We start from the raw sequence: 21506 nt of genomic DNA on the forward strand, positions 1-21506 counted from the left end.
ACTTTGTGAACATCCAGCTGAAGAACCAAAGCTGCATTTCAGCCCTGTATTGCTGTAAACCAAAAAAAACCCGATTTCTTACCCAAAGTTCCATTAGCGATTTCTAGCTCTAATTGCCACCAGTGGATCTTCCCACCAGTGAAAAGTTCACAGTTGGTGACTTCCTGATTTTATGGCAAAACCTCTTTGCTGTCATTTGGTGGAGAAAATTTGCATATTAACTTATGGAAGTTGCTACTTCAGTAGAATCAAGATGGTCTTTCAGCTCTCACACTCACAGTCTTATTAAAAAGTTACAACATCTGATAGCTTGTGCTCTACAGTCCCAGTGTTTAACATCCTCATTTTCTGGATCTATCATTGCTTATAGCATCTAAGTTGCTATCATTAGCTGTTGTTAGCTATTTCTATTTCCTTATGCAAGTGGCAACTGACTGTTTTTTCTGCTATACTGTTCTCAGCTTTGATTCAAATGGTAAAAGGAGACTGAGTGAACTGGCCTCTAGTAATCCAATCTAGTACCATTCTGGGATTATTTGAGCATTTGCTCCTGTTCCTTCTTTTCTGTAGATGTACCCTGAAAGAGAGGAGAGACCTAAGATGTTCCACTTTCTTATTTTATAATGCGTCATAAAAATACATTGATTGAGATTTGTGAATGCTCAGGTATTGTAATGATGGAAGTAATTTAGGTGTCAAAACTGTCAGCAGAGTCTGATACTCTTAACATTATGGGCTTCTGGCATTTTTCTGCAGTATTCTGGAGTCTTATTGAGGCTTAATAGGGTTAGATGAAGCTACAGTGTTAGTGGAGAACTGAGAAAGCTGAAAATTTACTCATCCATTGTCTGACTCAGGGTACATACTGCACTAGAGAACGACAGCTTTTCCCCTCGGGCATTTTCCCCACTGCAGACTATTCTTTCAGAGTATTTCTGATAGCTGTTTGGAGGACTTTTTTATTTTTTATCATGCAGCTAAGGAGTAATTATGAAAACACCAGTATTGTGTCAACTCAGCACTTCACTGAAGTAATACATCCTTGCTCTTACATTCACTGATACTTAGACATCAGATAACCACTAATATGGCAATTTTGTGTTTCTTATAACTGTGGTACATCCTTTAGTGCTAGCACGAACATCTTTGCACAGCATCGCTTTTTACCATGTAGACGTAACCTGAAATCCCTGGCAGAGTCTCTCTTGTGAATCCTGTGTGGTTTGCCTTTGCTGGAGCTATATATGCTTCTCTATCCTTCGGTTCAGTTGCCATCTTTCCTACTTCCAGGGTTAACATTTGTATCTTTCCATCTTACATAGTACTGCAGTTTGCTTCATTAATGGCCAGTGAATGCAACTATCTGATTACTTTGTTGTCACCATATCACATTCTGCAATTCAGTAATCTGCTTAATAACACAGGAAATGAAGCCTCACAAAACAAAACTATAACACTGAAGCCAAAATTATTGTCGTTTTCTGTGAAGGAGGAACTGTTCTCCCAATTCTCAACTGTTCATCTCTTTTTGTGCCAACAGTCAGTCATACCAGTCACAGTAAAAGAAATAAAGAACTTAATGCACAAAATGTGGCATATTTTCACTGTAACTTGCTACAACCAGTTATTTATATCCAGGATTGTTCATACATATGTTACCCCTTGATCCGTTTTGTTAAAAATAAAACTGCTAAAACTACATTGTTTTTAGGCAAGTTCTAACATTTTTTCATTATGTGCTCCACTGAATTTCTCCTCCAGTCTCTAAGCAGAATGTCAAATTGAAGCTCCACGTTCATGTTTTCAATACCAGTACTTCAAAATTCTCTGCTCTGTATAGCATGCCAGGTCTTGTCTTCTCTTGTATTATACTATCCATTGTATTTTGGTAACACTATAGTTTTTCTAATGCCAAAGTCATCTCCCTCTCTTACCACTGCAAGATGCCAATTAGGCAATTTGAAAATATATTTTCCTAGCTTCCTGCCATGTCCTGCGTTCTGGGCTTTTTTTGGTCTGCTTTACTGAAAGGAACAGACTTCTCTGTAAATCCCTTACTAAAAGGGAACCCAGAATGTGGGCAATACAGCTCTTAGTCAAGTTGCTTATTAAATTTATTGGTCCCTAAGACATTGGAAAAAAAAATATACAGCAATCCTCTTTGTATCTGCACCTTACTGCAAGAATTTCACCATACAGATTCTATATAACACAGATTCACATAACCCCAAGGCAGGTAATTTCTGTTTCTTTTGCAAGAATGTTCTCTCTGCTCTTTGTCAGGCTCTGTATGTCACCTCATTCTACTGTAATGTAATTAAAGGTTTTGTGGGTACTTTAGCTTTCATCTCTGACCCTGTTCATGGGGTGCAAGACACAAATGAACTCAGTTCCAGTACTGTGAACAGAGAGTTTTCTTCATTTATGCATTTCATGTTCCCTCATATCTCTTGATCTTTAGAAAGAGGATCAGGAGCCATGTGAATTCTGAAATTAGTTTGGTTTTAAGGACTATTAATTATATCCTTGAACTACAGCCAGGAGACCACTCCTCAGAAAAATCACTAAATTAAGTGGGGTGAGTGTAATAGAGAATAAGTTAAACAAGTTTGGGTATTCTCTCATAGGTTAGGTCAGCACTTGGCAACAGAAACCATGTCAGTGTTTCTTGGAAAGATGCCTCTGCTGAAACCCTGATCTTAACAACCACTCATCTTAGTGGGAACTTTAGAAAGAATTTATTTCATAACCTCTTGTTGAGGCTGCACAACAGTTTGTTATAACCCCAATCTGATAACATACCTTGTAAATATTAATTTTTCTTTAGGGTTAAAGGTTACAGTTGCTCTATTTACCTTGAGAAAAGTTCAAACAAAACTGCAAGATTCCCTTTTCCCCCATGAACTCCACAAGCATGGAGACCTTTGCCAATTTTTTTTTTTTAAGTGCCTTGGAAAAAGATTTACTAGAAGATAACTGATATTTGACATATGAAACAAGGCCTAAATCTAATCTTTTTTGAGTACATGATTTGACTTGAGGATGAAAAAGGACAAATGAAAAAGTCTTAAGCAGGAATAGAAGCTTGTGAGAATTTCTTCACTGGAGTACAGATGAGAATAAACACATAGAGAGCGTCTCACCCTTCTCCAATGACTCTTTCTGCGTTTACAGAAGTTACTGCTCCGAGGGGGGGGTATGCAGGGAACCCACTGTAAATGAAACACAGGGAAGTACCAAGGGTCTCATTACACAAGGCAGAAGAGCGTTGAGCTAAATTGGCTGGTATGCCACAGCAAGTGCTTGCAGAGCCAGCAGCTAATGGGCTCCCTGCAGACTCCTGATTCCCACCCGGGAGGGAGGAGGAGGCCAGCAACCTCTGAGCTCCACTGAAGCGATTTTAAAGAAACAGGGGCTACTCTGTTCAGTGCAGAGGGGTCTACAAGATCTTTTGTTTTATGAAGTATTTGTCTTTAGTCAGTTCCCCATCTCCCCCGGCATAATTTTAATAGAGAGTAAGCTTTACAAATAATTAGGATATTATTATTTTTCTTATTTTTCTTCTTTTTTAGTAGAGACTACTCTCAAAACTAATAGAATCAAATAAGAGACCACAGTTCTCTGGAAGTTTGGACACTGACTTCTGAAAGTTTCTGAGAACTAGAACACTGGGGTACAAATTAAAGGAAATTTTGTTTCCTCTGTAGCAGTAATGGCTGTATGAAATTCAGTCATTGTTTGACTTCATATTTTAGAAAACTAATTTTAAGAACTAGCATATCTGAACTGTCTTGAAAACTCTGCAAACTTTGTTGTTGGTTCTATAAATTATCACAAGTCCACTTTTAGATGAAATGAGTATTGATACTTCATTCTTAACATTCATCATACCTATTGGAGAAGATGGTGTCTATTAGGGTGAAAAAAATAATTTGTCTTTGATATAATACTCTGTAAGAGTTACAAGAGCTTATAGACTTTAGAAAATCAAAAGGAGAGAACTGGAATTGTATTAATGATTACTAATTAGGAGATTTTCAGTGGGACCCCATTTAAACATTTTTTTGTTAAAACGTATGTTTACTGTCAGATTATCCAAGTAATTTTATTCAAAATTAAAGCAAAAAAAGTTATAGAAAAAGAAAGGAACATTCAAAATATTTAGTTTTCTGTCTCCCTATAGCTTAAATTACGTGGGAGAGTAGGTACATAAAATCCCCCCAATCCCTTTCATATGCAAAAAAATTGGGATGTATTCAGCCAGGGGCTTTTTCCACTTTACGTAGTTTCACTGCAAAAGTAAACAAACCTTCAATTTCTTTAATGTGTTCTATTTAATAAGAATTGTAAACAGAAAGAAAGTGCAGTGGAAGGTATCTTTAAGCCTTCATAAATGAAGGCTTAAACATATCCGAGTAATCAAAACTAAACATCAAAAAACTTAATAATAAACTTGTTCTATCCCTACAAATTGCTTCTAGAACTTCTTACATTTGCTGAATGTATTAACACTAAAGACTAAGTTCCTGTTTTCCAAGGTCTGTAAGTGCCAGGGTCCAGAGCCTATGCCATTCACTCTGGATCACATGAATGGTTTTAGTAATATTTTTATCATTAGCAAAATTTTAATAATAAAGGCAAACATAAATCATACATTTGTTATCTTAAGGTAAATAAAAAACAACATACTGTTGCTACATCTTCTAAATAGCCACTATTTCTAGTCACTGTTTGAGTCCCAGTCATTACTACAATGCTGGGGAAGGTTGACAGAGAAACAGACCTTCTGTGTACTTTCAGCTGCTTTATATTACAAAGACAAATACTTTGAATGTGCTTAATTTTGTAATTTGTTACCCATGTTTTGCTGGATCCCAATAGAAATTAGTATCACTATGCAGCTGCAAGATTGAGCTTATTCTGCCAAAGCAATCAAGGGTTGAAACAGTCAGAACTACCTATCCTAGCAAATGGAAAGGTGGAAGCTTCACAGATATTTCTTTTACCAGGTGACATTGAAAACAACCAAACAACTGCAGGTTGTTCTCATCCAGCAGAAACACAGAGCAGTGATGAAGGAGCTGCAGTGATGGACAGCAGTAGCCAAAACCATTTTAATACAGAGAAAACCCCCAATTATAAAATAATTCCCGTTCAGTAAATGTAAAGTGGTGGATTCTGGTTTAGAATATCAAAAGCTCTAACTGCATAAACTGAAGGAAAAGTCAGTTGTAGGAGTTTTAAAGATAATGTTGTATGAATACTCAATATAGGTTGCCTAGCTTGCTTTTGCAATAAATTATTTCTACTTTAACAATGTATTAATACTAACTATGGTATTAGACCCCAAAGTGTTGGAGTTTCAGGCATTCTGTAAAGCACTTAGCTCAAACAAACAGCCAGAGGGAAAGTTATGAAATCCTAATAAAAGAAAGCTTACAGAGGCTTAATTTTGATCTTTCTTGGGTCTTTCTTTTCTCGTCTTTCTCCTGCAACACACATTATTGTCACATTACATGCATTTCTTTTCCACATCCCTATCCCTTCTCAGATTTAATTTTCATAGTAAGGGTGATTTTTCTGATTTGTACTTGCCAGTTTTCTGATCAATACATTGGCCATTTTCTGTGCCAAGACGTTTTTTGGACATTTATCATGCTTTTTAAAATAAATTAATTATATTAGTTAGGGCTTCCCTAAAATTTCATTTAATAGCCTCTGGGAAGAAATATTACCAAAAGCTTGAAAAAAGTTAAATAAATTATGTCAATCACTTCCACCTCATCCACGTGTTTTATGATATTTAAAAAATGCTTTCAGCCTACATAATCATGTGGGATTTTGTCCTACATTTGTTTCCAAAAAATACATGCTAGATGCAAGAATGTCATATTCCATGATGACTAAAGCAATAGTTTCTGTCAGTATCTCCTTAGCCTGCCAGCTTTCATTTTTTATAAATCAAGTAGTCTCCTTTTTGCTCTGAAACAACATGCTCCAATAATTTAGATGTCAAAACAGAACTTACTGGTAGAGAAATTAAAATAGCAGTGGCTCACTTCTTGCTGCAGAAAACAAACTCATATCCTTCCTGCAGTAGCACAATTTGAAGTTGGCTTCATGAGCCCATCCTGAGCTCAGACTGACATCTGCTGAATATTCTCCTGCTTGATACGAGTCCTATTTCTAGAGATAAATAATTTCTTTCTTGAAAATTTAGTACTTTTTAGCTCGAGATGACCAAGGGAGGGCTTATTTTCAAGGATTCCAATATCATTTATGAAGTTTATTAATTTAGAGACCACCAGTGGAAATGCTGCTTGTCCTGGGTCAGAATTTAGTTAAATACACAGCAACTGTGTAACTGGAAATTAAATTTATTTTAGTTTTCCAAGGAAAATAGAAAAGCCAAATTTTTTCAAATGGGCCAGTTCTTACAGTGTGAAATTCCATTTTGAAGAGCTACAACTATTGCAGATGTAATTATTTGTGTTGCTAAGGTCCTAGATGACTAAAAATGTCACAGTATTTCTTGAATTAAACGCAGATTTTGCATATGAAACACCCACATCCTCCAATGTTTAAGCCTATGGTTTACCCTATACTTGTTCTTGCAGCTGAGTCATTAGTCCTTGTGCTTGAATAACTGGCTAAATTTGCAGCTGAAATTAACTCAGGACTTTTTTTGTTAGCTTTCAGATGGTAGCATTATTCCTTTGAAAACTGTGATGATACATGGGCAAAAATTATTTTTTGTAGTAATTGTTAGAAGTTTTCTAATAGTAAAACAGACAACAATATTTTAGTATTTTGCATTCAAAAGCTCTTCCACAAAAGCCAACAGGAGAAATGCTATTGATCTTGACAGGGAAATATTTAGCTATATTTGGCAGCAGCATCAGTGTTTTTCATTGAAATAAATTGCAAACTGTCAATAAAAGAAAATAGTATTTATAGGAAGAAATGTCTTTTATTTCTGAGTTTTTCTAATTTTTGTTGTTGTTGTTGTTTTCTTATTTGAATTACAGTTGTTGCTCATTGGACCTTTTGGGGAAGCCACTGTGTCACTGAAGTCAGTGTATTTATTCAGGTTGCCTGCCTGTGATTTCTACATGCTGTGGTAGTTGATGCTAGAAAATTATTTGGTTTTGTTTTAAACAAAAGGAAGAGTGACACAGGAGCTCTACAGGCAGGAGGAAACGTATTTTTTAAAACCTTTTATCAGGAAAAGTCTCTCTGCACACAAACATACTGGTTAATGTCATTCAGTTATAGGGCTCATTCTGCCTGAGAAGTGCTGCTGAGTCAATATTAGCCAAAAAAAGGATCTTGAGGAAAGCATTTATTTGAACTTATTGGTGATCAGAGCTGTTTCACTGAACTGGGTGCTCTGGGAATGTGAATATTCCAGTACTCATCTCATAGGGTACTGGAAGTCATAAGGGAATTGTGCTGTAGAAACTGACCCTTAACTGGTTTATTCCTAAAGAGTTCAACCTGAAGAACAAGCGGGCATCCAAGCCTCATAGAAGTCTTCATAGATAAAGGTGGAAGAAAAACTACTGTAAGACAAGCATTATTATTGTGCAAAGAAAAATCAAAAGCATTTGGGGAAGAGCTGGGTAATTCTAGATCTTTCTGTAATGTCCCTGAGCTGCATAAAGCAAAGTGACAATTACAGCTTTTATTGACTGAGCTTCATGCCACTTGTTTGTACATCTCTGCCCTTTGTCTGCATTTCAAAATACTGAATTTTACATTAATGCTTCATTGTTGCAGCATCACTGAGCTCTGGTAAATAAGAAATGCGAGCTAAAGGCTGTTAAAGCTGTGTGAGGATTTGGACAGCTTCAAGTCATACCCGACTCTCTGTAATCAGTAATGTCTTTCCCCTTCCTTTGGGGTTAGGTGCATTAAAGTAAAAATCAAGCAATTTATTCTAGACCCAGTGGAGGTAGTGAGTAAGATGATTTCTCCCTCAGGCTGAATGTTTTCCTGGGTTCTACAGGAACAGAGTAAAAATTAATTCATGAAGCATCTCCTAACTCAGACCATAATTAAGTTTTCCATTCAAGCTCTTCAGAAGTGATCTGTCTAGATGCTCAACACCACTGTTCTGTTTCTTTGTAATACCATTTGCCTCTTTAAAAGCAATTTCCTTTAAAAAGTAAATACATAATGAAAATAACTCCAACAGTGGAATGTATATTTTTTAAAATAAGGAAAAGTGTGCTTCCAAGGTAGAAAAGATCTCTATATGCTCATATACTAAAGTATTTCTTTGGTTTCAGTTAATCTTCAAAAATAATTAATATAGCTGAGTTTGCTACAGAAGCTGCTGAACAGACGTAATACATGTCAGGGTACAAGTTTTTAATGATTTGCAAAGTGAAAATGTGCACAAAGTTTATATGCAGAGATGCTGCCTGTATTTATAGCTTGAAAAGCTCCTGCTAGAAGTAACTTATCTGAAAATTCAGATAACCCAGAATGAACACATGCAAATCATGTCCTTTTAAATGCTATGTGAAATAATGCATATGCTGCCTAATTTAGTACTGACTCTTGATAATGATTTCCAAGATAAATAGGATATTTATGGTAGGAGTCATAGTAGTATAGAGAAATGGCTGAAACATTTTGAATTGTTTATTACTATGTTAAATGGATTTCAGGTTAACAGAGTTAGAGGTACAAATATGGTGGAGGATAATGCCTACTGGAAGCTCAGAATCCCTCTAAGGAATGGAGAACATGCAAACGTTCTCAAATAATGCAAAAATGATTGTGTTAATAAAAGAACAATACATTTGCTTTCCATGTAATAGTCACCAACCTTCCAGATGAATATCCTTATTGGGAAAAAAATTAACCAACTAGTGCTTTTTAATATGTCCACAGGCAGAAAGGCTTTGCTTCTTGGTGTTATGAAAAATGTCTATGTTCCAAACCCACTCTGTGGCACCATCAGCTTCCCTATTAAACAAGCAATTGCTTCATCCTCTCAAGTCCATTAATTTTCTGTTACCATGCCACCAAATTATGGATTTCTCCCCTCACCCCCAGTCACATCCACCTCTGCTGTAGTTTGTCTGCTTTCAGCTCTGCGAGGGCCTGTAATTGCACAGTGTCTTTCCCATCATCTCTTGCCACCACACTGCCCGAGGTGCTCATTACTAACAGCTGAAAACTGCTGTAAGTCAGGGTGTTGCTCAAATGATCACAGCATAGACAGAAGTTCTCCCTCTGTCTACCTATCAAAAGCTATTACTCCACACAAATGTGCAAAGACAGGCGATTACTTCTGCTGCTCTTGTTTCTTCAGGTGAGAGTTACCATCTCCTTGCTGCTGCTCTGTTCAATATTCCAAGTATGGAAGCTGGCTTAGAAGTTTTACTGTGAAGGGAGGGAAACTGGCACAACATCTCCACACTTGTGTGCCATGGCACTAAATTGTTGAGTTTAGCATGAAATAAGAGAAAATCACACCCCAAGCCTGTGTTTTGTAGTAATTCCATTGTTTATGTACTGCCAAATTAATAGAAAGAGGTTTGTGAATAGAAAAATAGAAAAAATTCACCCCATGCTCATTTACAAGTAGCACTCACAGCAGTAGATCCTTAGATAGAAGTGGAACTTGAGAAACTAATGATAGACGTATGAGGACTCTGCAATTACTTATGAATCCTCTTTGGAACTCCAGTGGTAAAAAAAAATAATAAGGTGTTAAGAGGCTTATTTTAGATAACCCAGTATTCCTCAGGATTGTAATAATGGTGTTAATATCTCCAGTTCAGTTTTGTTCTAAATTTCTGTCAGATACCAATTTGTGACCTCTGATAATTGCATAATATTTTTAAAAATCATTGGTGAGCTCTAGTGTAATTTCAGTCATATTTTCTTTTCTGTATGTGGTAAAATATAATATAAAAATTAATCTGAGATTTCAGAGTATTTTATTGAAAAGAATCAAAATATTTGAAATAGAGAATGAATTAGAGAGAAATATCTCTATTCTTTGTCCTCATCACATAATTTTGTGGTGTTTTGAGTGTTTATTTAGTTTTGTTTCAGTGTACCACTAAAAATACTTTATAATAGTATTATATTATACTATTTATAATGTAATACAATACATTATATTATACTGCTTATAATAGTACTATAGTTCCCTGAACTCCCAGTCTGCAGATTCCAGCTTCATTTCAGTGGCTCTGCTTATTGGTTTTCCTATACAAGTCTTCAATTAATTTTTCTTCCCCCTCATCCCAATGGTTATTATACTACCTTATATATTTTTCCTCACATATTTCTTTGCTGTTTTCCCATGTTGCTGATGTTTTTCTTTTGATTTTTCCACTTTCTCTAGAAGTAACTGCACAAGTCAATTGTAATTATTAAGAGAAGCAAACTAGGGATGGAACAATAATGAAGGGATTTCTGTGTGGGTGCCAAAAATGGTAAAGCAGCATCAATACCTCAATGGTGTGTCTCACTTCACCTTTTAGTATTACCAAGGGTAAAATAAAAAAAAAAAAGTTTAAAACAGTTGTTTTCAATCCTTCAGGAGCAAATCCCTACCTAAATCAGTATGAATAATAACAGTGTGTTCTCGTCACATTTCTAGCTGCTGCCACCTGAAAATCATTACAACTTGCTCAATCTTATGAATCTCCTTATTTGACTAGGATTGTCAACTTTTCAACCAAAAATACCAACACTTAAGGAACAGTGGTGCAATCTGGTTTTTAAACCAGGTGTCTCTTAAAAGCGTGGGAAAACCATGGTACCTGTTTTCTGCAGATAAACTTTTTTTTATTTAAGAAGAAATTGCTCCTCAATGCAGGTGATAATATATGGGTAATTTGTACACTTCCTAAATAATGATTGTGTTTCACATGGATCTGGTTAATGGATTATGAAGCTGGAAGTGACAGCTCTGGCTATGTAGAGCAATACTGCCGACTTCCCTGCATTAGATCCTATTTTAATTTTACTGGCACTGCATTGACCATCCGGGAGCTTTAACCCCTGTGCCAAACACCACAATGTTATGTTATGTTTAATTTGGACATGGCTTATTTTCTTTTCACTGGCACCCATCATATCCTAAAATAGAGGGCATTTTCATCTACTGTTGTAAATGTTATTTAACTACAAGTTTGCTTGGGTTTTTTTATGCTTTGTCCATTTCTAACTATTTCAAGCTGCACAAACAAGAATTCCCTGCAAGTCTTCTGCAATCAGATTTCTTTCTAGCTTTCCTGTACTCCAGTTTGAAAGGCTAATGTGATCTCCCCCTATTTTGGGAATGTTTTAGATAAACTGCAAACACCAGCAGTTTCATTGGGGGTGAAACAGTCCATAAGGGGCAGTGCCAGGCTGACTGACACCTTCACCCAAAATTCTAGTTAACTGCAGCTTATTTGATGTTTGTCCCCTGACAGATGTGAGGAAAAAATTCCGCACGCTTTTCATTAACTCAATACATGGTATTTCCAAACCTCCATTTATCATCATGGACCAGTGAGATTTGCAATTTTCAATAACTCAGACAATTTTTTTGTGGAGCTACTTCTGTTAGCTGGGATTTGTTGGATGCTTATTTAGAAACAATAATTATTTTCTCTCTGTGAGCAGCAACAACCACCCGCATTCCCTAGGGCAATTGTTTACAATGCAGAAGATCTAGAAAATATTTTTCATCATTTTTACATAATACTATGCCAGTGACAGATTCTGCCATTCAAGAATGCTCGTGTGAAAATGAGATGAACTTTCAAGAAAATCATCATTAAGTCAGTCATCATTTACTTTAAAAAAATACTAAAACCAAGTACAACCCCAAAATGTACTTTAGGAAGGTTTGTGAAACCTGTCAGAAATTTAGATTGGTTTCTTAAAGAAATGTGATGCTCTTGGCCACTGAGGTCCTCTCTAATCTTTTCCTGTCCCAACAAAACAGAGAAAGCATAGAACACAAACACCATTAGTGCCTCAGGGAGGGAAAGCCATAAAGTAAGGTCAGACCTCAAACCCCTTTGGCCACATAGGGAAGAAGCACCTTGCTTCCTCCTACATCCCTGGTAAAGACTATATGAATGCAGACAGCAGTATCGTTAATGTTTGATAAAGTTACACTTCTATAAAACCTAAGTCTTGACTATAATTAAGCTGAGACATCCATAAAGATACCTCTAGATGACTTAGTTGCAAAGAGCTATGTATTGAAGCAAGTAGGGATTTGTTTTCAGTAAGGAAAGCAACCTATGGATTTAGACAGGTTCTGCTAAAACTGCAAGTTCTACTGCTGTTTGTTCTGTGTGACTAGGGTTGTTTGAGTACCGTTTATCTTTTATTCAAGCCTCCACTAATTATCAAAGGATTTAATTTTAAAATATTTAGCATTTCAATGAAGTACAGAACTCACAAGGTTAGTTTCTTTCAAAAATAACTTTTTCCATGGAAGCTACCTTGCCTTCCTGTCGCTCAGGGTATTACAATTCTCATTTTGTGAGGGGAAAACTGAATCTATGTGCAAGCTTCAAATAATTGGTTTTCTTTGGGTGACAATATAAGCTTTCATTACAAAGCCCAGACTTTTCAGAATGCTGAAGCACAGCTGGTGTTCTTTGAATAGGAAAGTTGGTGTTTCAAATTCTTGGAACCTTCAGAACATTTTGAGATTGACAATGTGTTTTTTTCACGGTGAACTGGATTATTCAGAGGATTGCTACTAATGAGAAATCAAGTCTGTTGTCTCTCCAACTGTGGTGTGACCTACACAATAATGTTCAGACACAATCTGATTACAATTTACTGGGTTTTATGCATACACATGCCTGCAAACATGATATATGTCTTCCCTTGCATACATCAGGAGCACTCTTTTCCTATCAGCAAGGCCATTCCAAAGCTGCTCTTTGTGGATCAGTAATAAATCGCTGAAAAGTTTTATTTTATTAACAGCTGTTATATTAACAGCTTTATTTAAGACCTGTTCTTCTACAAGCCCTGGTTTTGACGAAAGTTAAAGTGTAATCTCTAATAGGTAAACATAAACAAATTTCTGCTTTAGAAATTTTTTAAAAGTGCTTCGAGTTATGACAAACACTAAATGTCAGAAGAATTTCTCAACATTAGATAAATCTGCCCAGATGGTGATTGCTGCAGGATGAACTTCTGAGTGGTCTTCAGGGTCAAACCCTCAAACTCCAAATCAAGAACCAGTCAGAAAATTCCATGTATTTATATTTACAGTAGGCTCATCTATTTGAATATGTAATAATCTAAATTAATAAAGCTTGATAAATACAATAAGGAAAATCACAAACCCACTGTCAAGCATGTCACTGTAACAGAACTTCCACCTGCCACAGTCACCTGGCCATAAAAAGAAACCTGTCAGAGCCTAGAAAAACTTGTGAGAATCAGTATCCAAATCAGGCAAAAGATAGAATAAATTAAAAAGAACATTAAAATCAGAAGAAAATAATTAATGGCCATTTTTAATGAGCTTTTGTTTCCTCATTTGATTAATTTGATTAATTATTCATTAATTAGTCTTTCTGATACTGAGAGAGGAAAGCTCTCTTTTCTGTAAGTAGGGGATTTAAAATATTCATTATTCTTTCCTAAGAGTTTTGCCCAGCTAATTGAAGAAATGGTATATGTCACAAAAATTTGTTTCAGACAATTCAGAAGTTCCTGAAAGTTTTTCACTTGCAAATTTTAAAAGTTAATTATGCTAGTCACCAAAAAGAAATGACAGTAAAGTAATCCCATTTCTGGACTCTATGCTGACTTTTTTTTCAACCATTCAATGACTGAAGAAGTAATGTGCATTATTAGTTTTACCTTCTGCTTTGAAACTTCATTCTCTGAGAACAAGTCAATTTTACTGTAGTTTCTGTTTCTGACAAGCTATTAGAAATAGCCAATTTTTTTTTTAAAATTAAAAATTTAAATGATTGATACCTAAAGCAATGGACTGCACACATTAAAATAGAAAGATTCCCTATCAGGAAAGTCAGCAGCGTCTGATTGTCAACTTTTTTTTTTTTTTAGTTTGATGCAGACAGAGATGAAGAAGAAGTGTTCTCTGACATAAGTTCAGCAGTTGACAATAAACTGTTTGCAAACAAAGAGACTGCAGCAGGTGAGTTAATGTAAGATTTAAAGAACCATATTCATTGTACTGCATTTGACACTGGGATGGCTTTTCATGTCCTTCAAGCTTGGGTGTAGATACTGTAGCAGAGTTGACCGACCTCAAACATTTGCACAATCGGACAAAAAAAATATCTTTATATTGGAAACTTCATATAGCCTATCCAATAACTTGCTTATCTACAAGTTAAGTCTACTTAGCTATACTATTAATACAAAAAACATGTAAGTTTTCAATTCCAGTTGTCAGCTGTTCTAGTGACACCTTGCTGTTCACCAGAAAATTAGTCCAGAGAGATTAATGATCATACTTCCTCCCTAATAACTGGTACTAATTCTGAAATGGTGCGTGAATATAAGTCAAGTGTCTGGAGATTTTATTTATTTGTCTATTTATTATTTATGCTTACTGAAGCTTGAATATCTTCAAAGTAAAGCCTTTGAGAGACAAAGGACTGAGAAAGAATTGAAGCTAAAAATCAAAGCACTGAAAATCCATAACATCTGTCAGAAATATTTTGCTTGAGGGCAGCAGAGAAATTTTCCCTGATAACTTCAACAACAACTTCTTCCTTTTACAGTGGCATCCTTGGCTGTTTTCCAAATCAACTATTAGTGTTACATAGGTAGAGGATGTCATAAATGACTTCTGAACCAGCACACGAAAAGAAATTTTTGATAATGTTCTAAATGAGATAAAGATGAAGTACCAAGCTGGGGAGGGGGAGGGTAGGGAAATGTAAGGGGGGTTGGGGCTGGGAAGGAGGTTGAGAATTTTAAGAACTGCATCAGCAAGAAAGCCCACAGGATTCTAGTGGTCATCCTTGAGATCAGATGCACACAAGAATAAAGATGACTCTCTCTGTTAAGGGGCACACATTTATTTTGTACTTAGCCTTAAGGCAAGAGGTTGATCCCAAGCCTAAAGTGGCATTCCCACCGTACAACATTCTGTTGATAATTGCCTCTGGATTCTCTAATTGATTTAAATTCTGCACAGTAAGAAAAGGAAAGAAGTGTCATAAAGGTGCAAGCTCTGACAAACAACTTGACAAGAGCTAAACAATTTGCACAAATTGATTGTGATTCTGGATAAGTTCCATTCAGTTCCTCGAAAGTCTGATCTATTTAATAAATCCCTCACCAAAATAATTGGATAGCCACGAGCAGATGCCATGCCACAATCATCTAATTAGTGCCTACTAGGAGCACTGATAATAATAATGAGATATGAAGTAGGATTTCTATGAGACCAGGTTTAATTTCTAGAGGTTGCAATTCCATGTCTTGATCTCACTTTTTGTCTTCTAATCTTATTAGTGATACAGCAATAAACTGTAGCTCCTTGTAGCTAACATAAACATAGTATTCCCAATATTTTACTACCTCCACATCAATCTAACTCATGTTATACCTGTAAAATCCAGTTGTAATCAACTCTGTAACAATATGTACTGAAAGAAAACAGCTGAAATGTTTATAGATGAAGATACAATTTTCTCATTGTTGCCTTCTACAACATATTAAGACCGTTGCCAAGAGCAACAACCTGTCATGAAACTCAACAGCGTAAGGTTGCAATAAAATTTGTATCAGAAGCATCTTACTGAGAGAAAAATTAAAATGTAATAATTCTAATGCTAATCAGTGCTTCAAGAAATTATTTCTGTAATATTCCACTTGAATTTATCTTCTAAGTATTTGTCTTGCCCAAATGCTTATATGCAACATGTATTAATTGAGTTATTAGACTGTGCTTCAGAGCATGTTCCATAACATAAAAAGACATTTTTATTTTATTGAGTTTAAACATGTTATTAAGACAAGCAGTATGTTTCACAGGATAGGCTTAGGTTGCTTTTGTGACAGTCAGTGTTGAACTGTGTGAATACTATCATCATTAAAATATGAGTATGTGCATATTTGAGCCAATGAACCATATTGAATACAATTGCTAGCAGGATTCAAAATAAGTAATGCATTTAAGCAAGGATTGGAAATTCATTAGGTGATTTGCTAAACACAAATGGTCCAAGGAGCAGACTTAATTAATTTGCATGATGGGTCATAGCTATCTTGTGATGGGAAGTGAAGTCAACTGCAGATAAATTTAGGCAGATCAGTACAGTTTATTTTCATTGTAAAAATGAATTTAGTGAACTGTGAAAAAGCAATGCTTGACATTTGCATTCGTGACAACTTAAGGATGAAGACAATTTCAGAGAAAGTGCCATGAACCCAGGCTTAAAACACTGACATCTTTTGTAGGACCAGAGACTTTACAGCCATGGTCCCCTCGGGGTGCATCTCTGTGGTAGGAATTACATACCTGCCTGTGACAGCCACACTCTCTCAGCTTTCCACAATCAATCTTGTGCAATTCAGCTTAGGAGCAACAAACATTATGTAAAATACAGCATAAAATATAAAATATGGCCTCATGGTGAAGGAAGTGCCTGAGCACAGCCTGCACCCTCTGGTGCAGGGGAGTCACTGTCCCTGAGTGTCAGACACGGCAGGGGTGGCACCTGTCAGCACATCCTGGTACAACTGCAGCCACCTTTCATTAACCTCGTCCCTCTGGGCTGTGTCATTGGAGCCTCTTGGATTCCTCACAAGACAAATTTTTATGAAAGATGCCTTCAAGTGTCAAGATACCAAACGTGGCGAAAAAAGGGAATGCAGTCTAGCTCTCTGCTTTTTTGTATTTCAACCTGTTCCTCCCCAGACACCTGATTATTCAGTTAATGGGGATTTAATAAAAACTTTCAACTGCTTTATTTTTTAATTGTGCAGTACTGCACCTGATTAAAATCCTCTCTTTTTTTCTCTAAGGAAAACACAGAGCACATTAAAGTGACCAGGTCTCCCTTGCCTTAACTTTATGCATGCAATCAAGGAAGCATATTTTAAGCCCTGAGGGTACCTTTTCAGATCAGATGCTTGCAAGTTATTTCTCCATGGCAGTAGAACTTTCACGGACTTCCTTAAAAGATATTTTTAACTTGAGTTTCCCCTTTTCAATTGATACAGTTACTCAGATCACTTCCTAAAGGTTCATATAAGCATATGAAGGCTCCAAGTTAACCAAGAGCTTATTTGAGCCAAGAGATTATCTGGTGGAATGGGACACCTTTATGAAAGAATTAAGTCAAATCAGACTGTAAGCCTTTCCTCCTAATAGACAAGTATGAATTGTTTTTCTAGCCTAGTCCTCATGGTACCAACTTAGCAAAAGAAAAACAATGCAACTTGCTCAGAAAAGGCAATAAAACTCATGATCAACCGTTTTGTTGTCAGACATGACAACAGCCTGCAGTCTCATTGAAAGCAGCAGGGCAGGTTTGCTTCCAAACACTTTAACCAGTCCTCCCCTTTTCCTTAAGACAACATTGTGCATTTCACCTTTGATAGATAAACATTGCCACAGGTTTTATGTAAAATGCTGCTGATTTAGACTTGTATTTAGAAAACCTGAGTTTTGAATTATTCACTTTGCAAGGCTCTCCTTCTAGTTGAGCCTTGTGTGGAGATCTGCCTACAGCAGGATTCCTGACTGCCAGTACCTTGCCAAGGAGCTCCCTGGTGTGCCTCTGCTGCTGTGCCTACAAGTGATACTTAATGAGCTCTTTGTTCTCCCCTGCAAGACAAGTTTTAGGAAGATTTAGTCCAACCTTAGTAAAATATGCTCCCTCCAACAACAAACTGAGCTGGAGCATAGCAAACTACTCATGCTGCACCAGGCATATCACAAGTACTCTGATATGTCCCTTAATTACTTTATCTTGTCTTGGGAGTAGCCATTTACTTCAATTCATTTCTGATGGATTTGTCATTAGGCAATTTGAGAAGGGTAAAGAAGTCTGAGCATTGTTCAGTGATAGATGTTATGGGGTTTGTTAGTTCTCATTAAATCATGAAAGAAAAGACTGATTTTCAATTTTTCTTGAATATACCCTAGGAAGAAGCCATGCTTTTCCAAGGACACTGGTATTCTAGTTCAAGGAAAAAGGGCTTTAAGATGCTTGACCATATTAAAATTGTATAACCATTGTGGCTTTTATCACTTAAGATACATTATGCATGAGTATTCATTTTCAGCCTGACCTTTACATTTAAGTTTGCAGCACCATATTTCATACTAATGTTTCTATCTAAGAATATGTACTGCACTCGGTAGTTAAGTGACAGTTAATCAAGTGCCTTTAATAAAGTGCCAACAAGTGCCTTTAGAAGTGATTGATGTGTCAGAGTAGGCCAGTGCCAGTGACAACTGAGGCTTAGTTAAATTATATTATCAACAATGACACGGTGTTAAGAGTGAGATGTCAGCTGTGTAAGATAAATCAAAAAATTAAGATTCTCTCAGCAGTTGGAAATCTATTTCCTTGCATGTATCTTTTAGAGAAAGGTATTTTCAAAAGACCATAAAGTGTACATGCCAGAGAACATGCTGCATGTGTACATGTGACACTGTGGCACCAGTGTCACATATAAAGGAATATAATTCCTTTCTGTAATTTTTTATAGCTATACATGAACACTGGGGGTGGGGGCAGGGGAGTGAAGGACCAAAACAAAAGCACCATCAGGTGGTAGATGCAGGTCTTTCCCTGTATCTCTTATGTAGTCTAGAAAGTTAAATTGAAGATTAATTTGGCAGTAATTGTGATAAGGATTGCAAACAAAGATACCCTGGAATTACCATTTGTACCATGCAGTTACAGTGTTTGGTCATCATGACATCCAGCTCCTCTCTTCTATTCTCTCTGTCACTGATATTTACTTCACCACCTACATAGATTATTACTATGTAAACTTCAAAAGCAAACAAACCCAGATAATATATAAATGCATCTGGCACAAACTGAACTGCAAAATCTGTTATTCATAGTGCTTGTGACAGCAAACCACCCATAAAAACAACTCTAATGGTGAGAAAACAAACTCCAGGTCGGCAATAGGCTTAAAACTATGTACCCTCAGTGCCAGTGCTTGCAGGAACATCATACCAGGTAGACACAGCTGTAACCCAGGAAGGAGGGGTTGTTTTCTTCATTTGTGATCTTGTTTCACTGATGACATGAGGAGACAAAACAAAACATAGCTTTTGCTTCCCCTGGTGTTACCTGTTTCTCCCCACATGAAGTGAGTGGTTAGACTCATCTGTGGCCAGATGGTTATAATTTTTAGGTTTCTGTGCATCATTAAATATTTTTATTATTCTTATTTTACTAATGCTGTGAGAATTATTTCTATTGTCTCATGCCTATTGACATTTTAATGTGTTTAGAATATGTGCAGAATTTGGTTTAGGACTGCATCATCTGGAGGACCCAGGAGACCATTTCCTTCTTTATTGCCCAGGATTAAGATAATCTGAATGGGATGACAGTGCCAGAATATGAGGGCCGTGTTACAGGCTTCCTGTTTATTTAGAAACATTATTGGTAGTTTATCCTCCTATTGTGGTTTAGCAATGACTCCTCCCTACTTTACTTCTTGAAATATCAAGCTCAGTTTCTGTTGTCCTGCACCTTCAGCAGTTCAGCTGAAGCTAAACTACAAAGTTCAGGCAGGTAAAGGCTTCTCAATAATTGAATTTTGTCATCCCAAGTGCAAGAGACTGCATTCTTCCTGGTCCTGCCACAGGAAGATGACAAGGAGAAGGGGAAGAGCCACACAGTCTCCTTGGGAAGGGAGAATAGGATGGAAAGGGAAATGATTGCTGCTGGAAGTGTGCTGCTTTGGTCCCCTATCAACACTGCTAATCAGAAATTAGTATTTTCTTTCTCTTTCTTAAACTTGTTTGTATTCTCCCTTGAGTGTGGCAATTTAACAATTGCAAGTCATGGCATACAGAACACCCTGCCCAATAAATATGCAATCTAGCTAAAACAATTCACCATTTAGCACAGCCCTTCCTTACTAAGATTTACAATAGCTTATATGGATGCTTTGAAGGCTTTGCTAATGAAGTACCATTCACCTGGGCACTCTAGCAAACCTGAATGGTTTCTGGGATCACAGGTTTTGCACAGATACAGACAATTGGAAATATTATAGTGTTCCACCAAAAAAAGTGAAAATTTTCAATCCAACTCTAAATTCTAATTTTCTTTCCTATTTTAGGACCAAACGAACTTGATTGCAGTCTGATTATGGATTCTGGAGATGCTGTTTATACAGAATTTGACTTTGAAGACCAGGTAATTTTCTGTTTATATGGCTTCTCTCTAGACAGTTTTCTAGTTTATGTACATACTGTGCTATAAAATTTGTCTGAACAAAGTGGTGAAACTTTAAGGATAGGGCAAATGGATTCTTAAGTACAACATAAGTGAATTCATAATACACAGATGTTGCTTTCTGGTAGGAAAAAAGAACTAATATTATTGTAGTATTAAGACCCTGTATCTTCCATTACTGTGCTGAGTTTCCTTCATAAATTTAAAAATATTGGCAAATGTGACAAATAGAATTGCTAAAATGCACTGTAAGTCTACTGTATATTTAAGAAGTAAAACTTTTCAAAAGAGCAGTATGAAATTATAAAAAGTGTGAAATATATCTACAGCCAAGTCAAACATTCTTCCTACGAAAAAATGTTTTTAAGAATAAAAAACAGCAAAGCCTTACAGTATGTTGAAACCAGCCTTTCTACTGATCTTGTTCAATCCACATCTAAAAACTAAATTTTGGTAAGAGTCTTCCTTGTCTGTAGGAAGAATGCCAGAGAGAGGGGGGAAAAAGGTTGTAAATATCTTTCCCCTATAATTTTCACATCTACACTGACAAGGTCATATCTGGAATAATGTTCAGTTCTGGATTTAATACATCATCTGGAGATACTTAAGAGTCCAGCAAAGGACCATGAAGATAATTAAGGGACTGGGCCATCTCTCTTACAAGGAAAGGCTGAGAGACCTGAGGGTTCAGTCTGGAAAAGAGAAGGCTCAGGGCATCTCATCACAGTGTACAGAAATCTGAAGGGAGGATGCAGAGAAAAAGGATCCAGGCATTTTCTGGTGCCCAGTGACTGGACAAGAGGCAATGGGCACAAACTGAAACATGGGAGGTTCCTGTGGCTTGGATGCTGCACTAAGGATAAGGATTGTGTGCTTGTTACTGTGCTGCTGTGCATAAGCATTAAAAGAATTCTTAGTCTAAAAGACTTAGAATAAAAAAAAAAAATTAAAGCCATATGTCTATCACACCACAATACTTAAGGGTGTTGGTTTTGTATGTTTTGCTTCCTGTCTTCCACTTTTGCATGACTCTGCTTGTATTTTCTTCATGAATACCACAAACATCTCTCTAGACTTGTAAGCAGCTTG

The 21506-nt window shown here is 36.4% G+C and overlaps 1 protein-coding gene across 7 annotated transcripts in view; it reads left to right on the forward strand.

Moving 5' to 3' along the window:
- Positions 1 to 21506, forward strand: part of AK5 (adenylate kinase 5) — an 89467-nt gene that overhangs the window by 25703 nt on the left and 42258 nt on the right. For all 7 annotated transcript variants that reach the window (XR_015805371.1, XM_014872159.2, XM_014872160.2 and 4 more), the window contains exons 7-8: positions 14068 to 14158; positions 20302 to 20378. Coding sequence is in view for 6 of the 7 variants with exons in the window: in XM_014872159.2 (XP_014727645.2) it covers positions 14068 to 14158; positions 20302 to 20378 (168 nt within the window). In the remaining variant the exon portion in view is untranslated. The remainder of the gene's footprint in view (positions 1 to 14067; positions 14159 to 20301; positions 20379 to 21506) is intronic.

The sequence above is a fragment of the Sturnus vulgaris genome, chromosome 9 (assembly GCF_052056855.1).
Source record: "Sturnus vulgaris isolate bStuVul1 chromosome 9, bStuVul1.hap1, whole genome shotgun sequence".
NCBI classification, from domain to species: Eukaryota; Metazoa; Chordata; class Aves; order Passeriformes; family Sturnidae; genus Sturnus; species Sturnus vulgaris.